At 44.9% G+C, this 8,683-nt stretch overlaps 1 protein-coding gene across 1 annotated transcript; it reads left to right on the top strand.

The window, feature by feature from the left end:
* Positions 1 to 4,635: 4,635 nt before the first annotated feature.
* On the top strand, positions 4,636 to 8,683 carry LOC127306740 (COP9 signalosome complex subunit 1). The gene is made up of 6 exons (XM_051337439.2): positions 4,636 to 5,091; positions 5,194 to 5,514; positions 6,296 to 6,412; positions 6,507 to 6,592; positions 7,877 to 8,111; positions 8,199 to 8,683. Exons 1-6 carry the CDS (start codon positions 4,720 to 4,722, stop codon positions 8,376 to 8,378), a joined length of 1,311 nt encoding a protein of 436 aa, XP_051193399.1. The 5' UTR covers positions 4,636 to 4,719; the 3' UTR covers positions 8,379 to 8,683.

Here is an 8,683-nt window from a genome sequence, read left to right as displayed (position 1 = left end):
GGTGATCTTGCGGATATTTATGTTGTTTGTCTCGTACTCTCATCGGTATATTCGGACGGCAGCCTTGCGCTTTAGTGGGCGACCAAATCAAGAAAGGGCAGCGGGCAACCACATCCACTGAGGTCGTCAACCAAAATGGTTGACCTCGCATTAGCTTTCCGCCGTGTAATTAATGGAGAAACAACCACAGAGATTTGCAATAGTCTTCACAAAAGAAAGATGTCATTTTCGTTTGGGTTGATGTGGTGACTGCCACATTGATAATGCTGGTGTTCGTGTATGTAGCTTGATGTTTACTTGTGTAAATAGACATGTGGTACTGTACTAAGGACGTCTGGTCAAGAAAGAAATCTCTACCGCCAGATCCTTTTGGGATCGATACGTGCACAAACTTTCAAGATATTGGTAAAAAATATTCGCATGTTCTATAAAATCTTGAAATGAAAATCGCACACATATTTTAAGTAGAATAGACCCATACAATTTTCTAAGATAATATGACCATTTAATTTGCTGTTTTTTAAAGGTAAAATTTAAAGTCCGAGTATCATGTGAGTTTTGGAACTTGGTCTATGTACGTGCATGTATCCCAAGCTCTTGCAGACTTTTTTTGTTGAACGGGGGAGGGGTCTCAAGGATCCCGATGCTGCACTGAATTAAACGTTGGTGGGAACATTTTAGAAGGAGGACTCCCAAAAGAAAATAAAATTCGAGCATAATTGCACAAAGGACCCTAAAACGAAAAACAGAAACACCGTCAAGTTTGTGGTCCTACCCACCTGGATTGAGCCCCCATCACCGGTCGCCTTGACTCCGTTGGGGATGCACCACTTGGCGGTGAGAAAACACAGAGCGCCGATGAGAAACGTTTGAAAGGGCCTCCAACTTGGAGGTTGCAGGCATAATGGTGTCTGGAGGGGCTGCCACTTCGGTCACAGATCACGGCAGCGGACATGGCCACCGTATGGTTCACTCGAGCTTGCAGGAGGAACCATCCCCACCACCCTCGAGACGCATAGCTTGACGCACCACTGCTCTTCATCCCCTCACCTCCACGACTAGTCAGAAGAAGCGTCACAACACCTCGAGTCCACCACGAGTGGTGGACACGAGCAACAACTTTACTGGATGAGACAATGTCCTTCCCTCGTCCTCGGCTCCAACCTCTAGAGCAGAAGAAAGAGAGAGTAATCCTACTTGGCTCTGGACCTGGCCGAACAGATCCAACGTCCCGCTCCAAGCTACTAGCATCAACCAAACACCGACATCAAGCCGAAAACAATACTGCTACTATGTACACACCGAGCACCTCACCCCTCTCTGCTCCATGCAGCGGCACCACCAGAGATGAACTGGAGGAGAGCTCGAGGACAGGAGGCGATTCTTAGACCTTGGGTGAGCATAGAGAAAGAAAGGGAAGAAGTGAGCCCCTCCTTGTACTTTTAATGGGCAGCCAAATGAAGAAAGGGTGATGGGGAGTCGTCAACCAAAAGAGTTGACCTCACATTTGCATTCTGTCGTTTAACAATGAGAAACAACCACACCAATTTGCAAGTACGAAAAAATAAATGTCATTTTCGTTTGAGTTGGTGTGGTCATTGACTCATTTCTAATGCTGGTGTCCGTGTAGATTTAATGTTTACCTGTGAAAATAGACAAGCGGCCGGTACTAAGGACGGTTGGTCAAGAAAGTAATCCTGACACGTGCACGTACTTTCAGGATCTTGGAAAATGTTTATTTGTATAAGTTTTGTGAAATCTTGAAAAACGATCGCACATAGATATTAAGTTGGAATATACCCATACAGATTTTGTGAGATATTATGGCCATTTAATTTGCTATGTTTTATAAAATAAAAAGTAAAATTAAATTCTGTTTATAAGGTAAGTTTTGGAACTTGGTCGAAGGGCGCCAGTTTGACATCAGTTTAGCATATGTTGCAGACTTGCAGGACACTTGTCCACCAAATCATGAATATGCGATTAAGAGAGTAGGCGTGGCCGGGTTCTGAAATCCGCTTTAGTTTACCTACGGCTAGAACCTGCATGTCCATGTTAGAGCATCCCCAGCCGTTGGGACTCCTTGGACCGAAATCCGGCACTATTTAACGCTGGATTAGACGAAACTTTGGCTCGGGGAGCGTCGAAGTTTCAGCCGTCTCCTCGGAAGACACCCGCGGTTCGCCGCTTTTTAGAGAAAAAACATCTCTGGATGACAAATTTCATATAATTCGGCGAATTTGGCTAGTTTTGCCAACATTTGGCTTATTTTTACAAATAAACGTTACGGTTTAACAAAACAAGACAAGTTTTCAAAACAAATCAAATGGAAACTAGTTGGTGTTGCCTCGAAGCGTCCATAAGGGCATACACAATTTTCAGGAAGAGCTTCCGGCTCATCCTGAAACGACGCCTGAAAACAGCCTCACCGTGCAATGGATCGTCGGCGAAGTATCGGTGTAGAGCATGCAGTACCCCTACATTCGCTGCCTCGGCTTGCATTTCCGGCGATCTGGTGCCGACCCACCACGGCGACCAATGACAGACTCGGCGTACAAGCCGGACAGGCAAGCGAGGATGAGCAGGTGCTCCTCGTCTTGGGCGGCGGCAACCGTTTCTTCTTCAAGAAACTCGGCGAACATCTGCTCCTCCTCCTCATCGGAGTCCATGTTCGGCCAGGCAGTTGGACGAACACCTGTCGGGCGTGTCGACGAGGAGCGGCGCGAGGAAGCTGCCCGGCGGCGGAAAATAGGCAGAGGGTACGACGGGCGGAATATAGGCTGTTGGGTGGAGGAACGACAGAGTTGGAGCAACCCGCCGACGGATTGCCGAGGGGTGGTGCCGGCGGCGAGAGAGCAAAGGAAGGGAAGGAGGGATTTGCATCGACAAAGTGGTGGGGTTCGTCTGCTCTCTCGCCGACGGGGCGGGCCCGTCCCCGCTTTTCTCTCGTCCGGAGTCCCCGAGCGCTCCCCGGGGGACCGGGGATGGCCTGGGCTATCCGGACGGATGAAAGTCCTAATCCGGACGAAAACGAGGAACCGGGGGTGCGACTGGGCCGTTCTCGTCCATCCGGATGACAAAACGCCGTTCTGGGGGCCTCGTCGGGGAGACGGCTGGGGATGCTCTTACCACGACCAGTTGCAATTGCTTCAGAAGGCAAAGCCTTGCTCTCGCGGCTTTAGGCTGGTTTGGATCCTCTTTTCTCGGTGGAACACCTTGTTGCACATATTTTTAGTTTTTTACCAACCAACAACAACATGATATTGGGATTTTCATCATAATGGTCGAAGTAGCTGTTTTATGTAGCCAGGTAGCATCTTCGCTCATAGAATTAAATGTGTATTATTCTCACACTTACTTGGGGGCTCAATGTTCTCCGTAGAAAAGAATACACATTTCAAATGCTATATCTTATATGATAATAGATAGGCTTCTTGTTTCCCCGCTCACCCTGTTTTTGTTTTGTTTCGTTGCTCATATATATCCCCAACTCTCATAACTTCCAAAGGCAAGGTTAGTTTTTGTCGAGGGCATATTATTGCATTAGAAAGGGATAGTGCAACTTAAATATGGCATGTGTATTCATGTCAATCTTCACTTGTCTTAAGGCAATGATGTCACTCGGTGGCTCGTTTCGCTTCCATCCTTGTGTCTCCTCACTCATGTTGTCTCGTGTGTGCATCTACCTTATCAAGGGGAATTTCTTACACAAAGATATCCGAACAGAGCAAATTGAGCCATGTAAGTTTTTTTAGGAGGCTAACCAAATATGTACTGTTTGAGCTTGTTTTTTTTCCTTGAACATTCAAACTTGGTTGGTTCGTAGGCCTAACTTATAAGTTATAATGCAAACACTTAGCCGGTCTCAACTTTTTGGTTGCTGAACAGATGAACACTAATAGGTGGTCGTCCCATATTATTTGCTGCCATATTTTTCTTTGTTGGCAACTTGACATGTCAATTGGCTAACAAGCAAATGCCAGCTAATGTTTAGTAACAGTTCCGAAAGTTGATATAAATATAAAACACTAACATGGACGGCTCTTTTCAGATCAGCCAGCCAACTTAAATACCGAAGCCGTTAGGAGGCCTCAAAAGTCAGACATGGCCATCAGATTGCAAAGTACTCCATGGAGTAGTTGAATTACGGTAGTGCGCTTCAAAGTTTGAATTCCTCCGTGGTGGAGGGTAAATTCCACCAAATGAGCTGTTCAAGTCTCTATACCAATCCAAATGCGATGAAGGTACCAAGGTACTCGCAAGTCGCAACATTTCCAGAAAAAGCGTCGATTGGAGGCCCATTTTTTAAAAAAGCCGATCTGGCATTGACAAAAAAAGAGAGCTTATGACATTGACAGTTGTGATGCTAGTCAAGCAGAATTCTCAACTTGATTTTTTTCTTTTTGAGGATATTCTCAACTTCATGTGGGCTGACATAGATAGAGATATACTAGTATGGACGAGGTCGCAACATGGCGTTGGCGGGCCGTAGCGCGCGATCCTTGCAAGTTGCCTGCGCGAGATATAAAAGTGCACCGCGCATATCCTGAAACAATCGCGGGCCTGGTCAGCCCGTTCCGCTGACGCTAGCGCGAATATACAGATCCATCCCTGAATTTCTCGTTTCCTTCCAGCCAAGTCCTCCTGCCTCCTCTCTCGCCCCTCTCCTTGCTCCCACCCGGCCATCCTCCTCCTCCTCCTCCTCTAGGGTTCAACCCCATGGACATCGACGACGAGCTCCCAACCGCCCCCGCGCCCGCGGGCGGCGGGGAGCCCTCCCAGGCGCTGCTCTCCGGCGACCAGTTCGACGTCGAGGTGTACGCCGCGCAGTACTCGGGCCGCACGCGCGTGGCGCGGCTCCTCTTCATCGCGGGCCAGTGCGAGTCCGAGCAGATGCGGCTGGACGCGCTCCGCCTCGCCTACGAAGGGTCCCTCAAGGGCGAGGACACGGCCCTCCACCGCGACGTCGTCGCCAACATCGCCGGCCGCCTCGGCCCCCGCTACGCCGTCGACCAGGCCTGGTCCGACGCCGTCGAGCGCCGCTCCCTCGTGCGCAAGGACAAACTCGACAGCGAGCTCAGCGGCTACAAGGTGCCCCAAACCCTAAACCCCCTTTTCTTCTTCCCAGGATTTGCCACTTCTGCTGGACGCAGTGACCGACGAATTGGCCTGAAACCACTTACCTACCCGCAGGCTAACATGGTCAAGGAGAGCATCCGGATGGGCTACAACGACATCGGCGACTTCCACTACGCGCACGGCCACCTCTCCGAGGCGCTCAAGAGCTACATCAGGACCCGCGATTACTGCACCACCTCCAAGCATGTGGTCCAGATGTGTCTGAATGTGATTCTGGTCAGCGTCGAGCTGGGTCAGTTTATGCACGTCTCCAATTACGTCAGCAAGGCCGAGCAGACCCCAGATGATTTGGATCCTGTTATCCTCGCCAAGCTGCGGGCTGCTGCTGGATTAGCCTACCTGGAGACAAACAAGTACAAGCTTGCTGCCCGGAAGGTTAGTCCTTTCGTTGCTAACTGTAGGATTTTGCACTGCTAAATTGGACTATATTAGAGATTCATGAGGCATGATCAATTAATCTGCTGCGTAGCGTTCTCTGAATTGGCTAAAATTTTGTAACTATTGTGCTATCAGAAATTCTGGCATCTGTATATTGTTGCAACCCACGAATGACACCTAATGAAGGCATCCAGTAATTTTATTAGTCTACGCTGCCTGTTAGGCTTCTCAGTTTGTTTGCTCCTGTGATACTTGTTCAGTCTAGTTTCAGGAAGTGTTGGGTAATTTATGTACAAAACTAAGTAAACATGGGTCTCATCATCATTCCTCCCAACAAAACTATGTTTTCTATTAGATATATCCATTTCTGCTATGGGCTAGACATAATTAATACCTGATGGAACCTTCCAATAGTTATTATCTATCAACATTCTTTTTGGTGAAGAACCACATTACATATGTTATTATTCTTAGGTTCTATTATTTATTTCAGATTCTTAGGCCATGTACAATTCAAAGTGCTTAGTAGTTAGTAGGGATGCTTACGAAAATAAACCAAGAATTTTCTTAGACACTAGTGCTTATTTGTACAAGAGAGGTGCCTAGTTAGGCATCTGCCTAATGTAAATAAGCACCTGTGCTTAAATAAAACCGGCTTATTTTTCTAAGCACCCACCTTAGCATGTTGCATTGTATATGCTCCTATTGGGGATGCTTGATAATCGGTATATAGTTGTTAAATTGCCTGCTAACAATGAAAGCATGCCCCCTTCTGTAGTTCATAGAGACAGGATTGGAGCTAAGGAACAACTATTCTGAAGTCATTTCTCCACAAGATGTTGCTGTCTATGGAGCACTATGTGCGCTTGCTTCTTTTGATCGCTCAGAACTGAAGGTGCGTCCTTGCTTCAATTATCTCCTCCCTCCCCATGGCATGGTTTGGGTTTATCGATCTGTCTAAACCAGATCAATTTCCTCATTTGTTACAGAGCAAAGTTATTGACAACTACAATTTCCGCAATTTTCTGGAGCTGGTGCCTGAAGTAAGGGAGCTGGTAAATGATTTTTATGCAAGGTAGCTCTCATAGTCCTTATTGAACTGCATCTTTGCTGTGGGATGTATTTCTATTCGATCCATTGGTCATATAGCAATGATTATTATGGTCAATATGGGAAGCATTCTGTGTATTCTGGATAACACACGGGGACCTTTCAGTAAATTTAAACTGTACAAAGTACATTTGAAGGAATGGTAACGTAGAAAAAGATAAGGACCGGCATATAAAATGTGAGCAGTTGCTTATGAGTCTTGTTTTACTTATAGGGGGTGGCAATGTTAACAGTACAGTAATTTATAGGTTATTAATTGTTTTTTATACAGTCAGTCTATAAGTTGGTCCAAAATATTTATATAATTTAAAGAGGGCAAAGGTTGGTACTCTAAATTTGTGCTCCATTTTGTTTGGTTCATGTAACATTTTGAAGGAATCACAAGTTTACACCGTGTTTAAGGGAATTCCAAAATAATTGATAGCTTATTTGAGGCTTCCTAATTAGTCACGTTGTGATGTGCATTATTGGAGCAACGTGGGGTGTTATATTTAGGCACTTGGATAGCCGGATCCTCTGGTTCTGACAACTCTTTTTTACAGTACATATTAGTGGAGATTCATGTTCTATGATGTTTTAAGCCATAAGCAATTTGTGAAGCTGATTTTTATAGTGACGATGTTGCATGGTTTGTCAGCGTGTTCTGAGATTTTTTTATTTCCTTTTGACTTATCATCTGATGTTTTGTAAATTAATTAATCTTTAGAGACCACATACTTCAGTTTGCGAGCCTTTATATGAGTTATGATGATACCATAATGTGGATATCTCTACTACCAGATATTTTACCATTGGCACTGTTCATGAAATAGCTTTTTAGAATTGATCATAAGTTAGGGAAATAAAATTACAAATAATGTCTGAATTAACAAGGCCTTACACATTTTCATTGTTCTCTAAGAAATAATGTCCTAATGTCTATTTATTCACCTGCATTCTCGCATTCTAGCCAATTTGTTATGAGCATTGAGCAATGCTGGCAGCAGACTTGATGTTATTTCATAGTTGCCCAGTACATCAAGAATTCCTTTGTGTATTTCTTCGTTCCATATTAACTGTCGCAGATACGCATGTATCTAGGCACGGCGTGACAGTTAATATGGAACCAAGGTAGTATTTTTTAGATGCATATTTATGCCTTTCATGCTACTAGGTCGTGCATTTTGTTTTCCGTTCTCTTTCATAAACAGCCATTCTTTGTTCTTTGTACCTGTTTGTTATTAGCTAATCACAAGATTTTTCATATCAGTCGCTATGGCTCATGTCTGGGGTATCTTGAGAAGCTGAAGTCAAACCTGCTGCTGGATATACATTTGCATGAACATTTAGAAGTTCTGTACAAGGACATTCGCCACAAAGCTATCATACAGTACACATTCCCATTTATATCTGTTGATCTCAACACAATGGCTGTCGCCTTCAAGACCACTGTGTCCTTGTTAGAGAAAGAGTTGGCTGCGCTTATCACTGATAACAAAATACAGGTACCTAACAAAGATGCTTTACATCACATGTATTGGAACATATATGGTGCCAAATTGCTGAGCTTCTTCTTTCCTAAATTTATGCAGGCTCGTATAGACTCGCATAACAAGATTCTGTATGCAAACCATGCTGATCAGAGAAATGGAACTTTCCAGCGTGCATTGCAGACTGGCAATGAGTTTGAGAGAGATGTCAAGTTCATGCTTCTGAGGGCGAACCTTCTCAAACACGAGTACAACCAGAAGGCAGCAGAAAAGAGGGTGTGAGAGAAGTTCTACAGAGTGCTGTAGTTACCGCAGATACGTGTGAAGAGCAATTTTACTTGATTTGGATCTGAGGTGCACTGAGAGATTTTTGTGATGACTGATGATGTGTGCCATGGTCAAATGTTTAAGGGTTTCGTTTCATGATTTTCACATTGAATCAGAGATGGTAGATATATTGCATTCTCGAAGCTGTAGCTGCTGGATTATGCTGCTTACATAAGTATGTTTTTTGAGTACGAAAAGATGCTATATGTTCCATCATGCACGATTTTAGTGAAGATGATCCTACAGCAGCTTGTTGTCCA

Source organism: Lolium perenne, chromosome 1, assembly GCF_019359855.2.
Source record: "Lolium perenne isolate Kyuss_39 chromosome 1, Kyuss_2.0, whole genome shotgun sequence".
Lineage (NCBI taxonomy): Eukaryota > Viridiplantae > Streptophyta > Magnoliopsida > Poales > Poaceae > Lolium > Lolium perenne.
This window is presented reverse-complemented; position numbering and strand designations above follow the sequence as displayed.

Bases quoted from the DNA above. Each gene is read 5' to 3' on its own strand.
- LOC127306740 (XM_051337439.2), top strand. From the start codon at position 4,720: ATGGACATCGACGACGAGCTCCCAACCGCCCCCGCGCCCGCGGGCGGC. The intron at 5,092-5,193 runs GTGCCCCAAACC...ACCTACCCGCAG, and splicing joins GCGAGCTCAGCGGCTACAAG to GCTAACATGGTCAAGGAGAG. The intron at 6,593-7,876 runs GTAGCTCTCATA...TTTTCATATCAG, and splicing joins GTAAATGATTTTTATGCAAG to TCGCTATGGCTCATGTCTGG.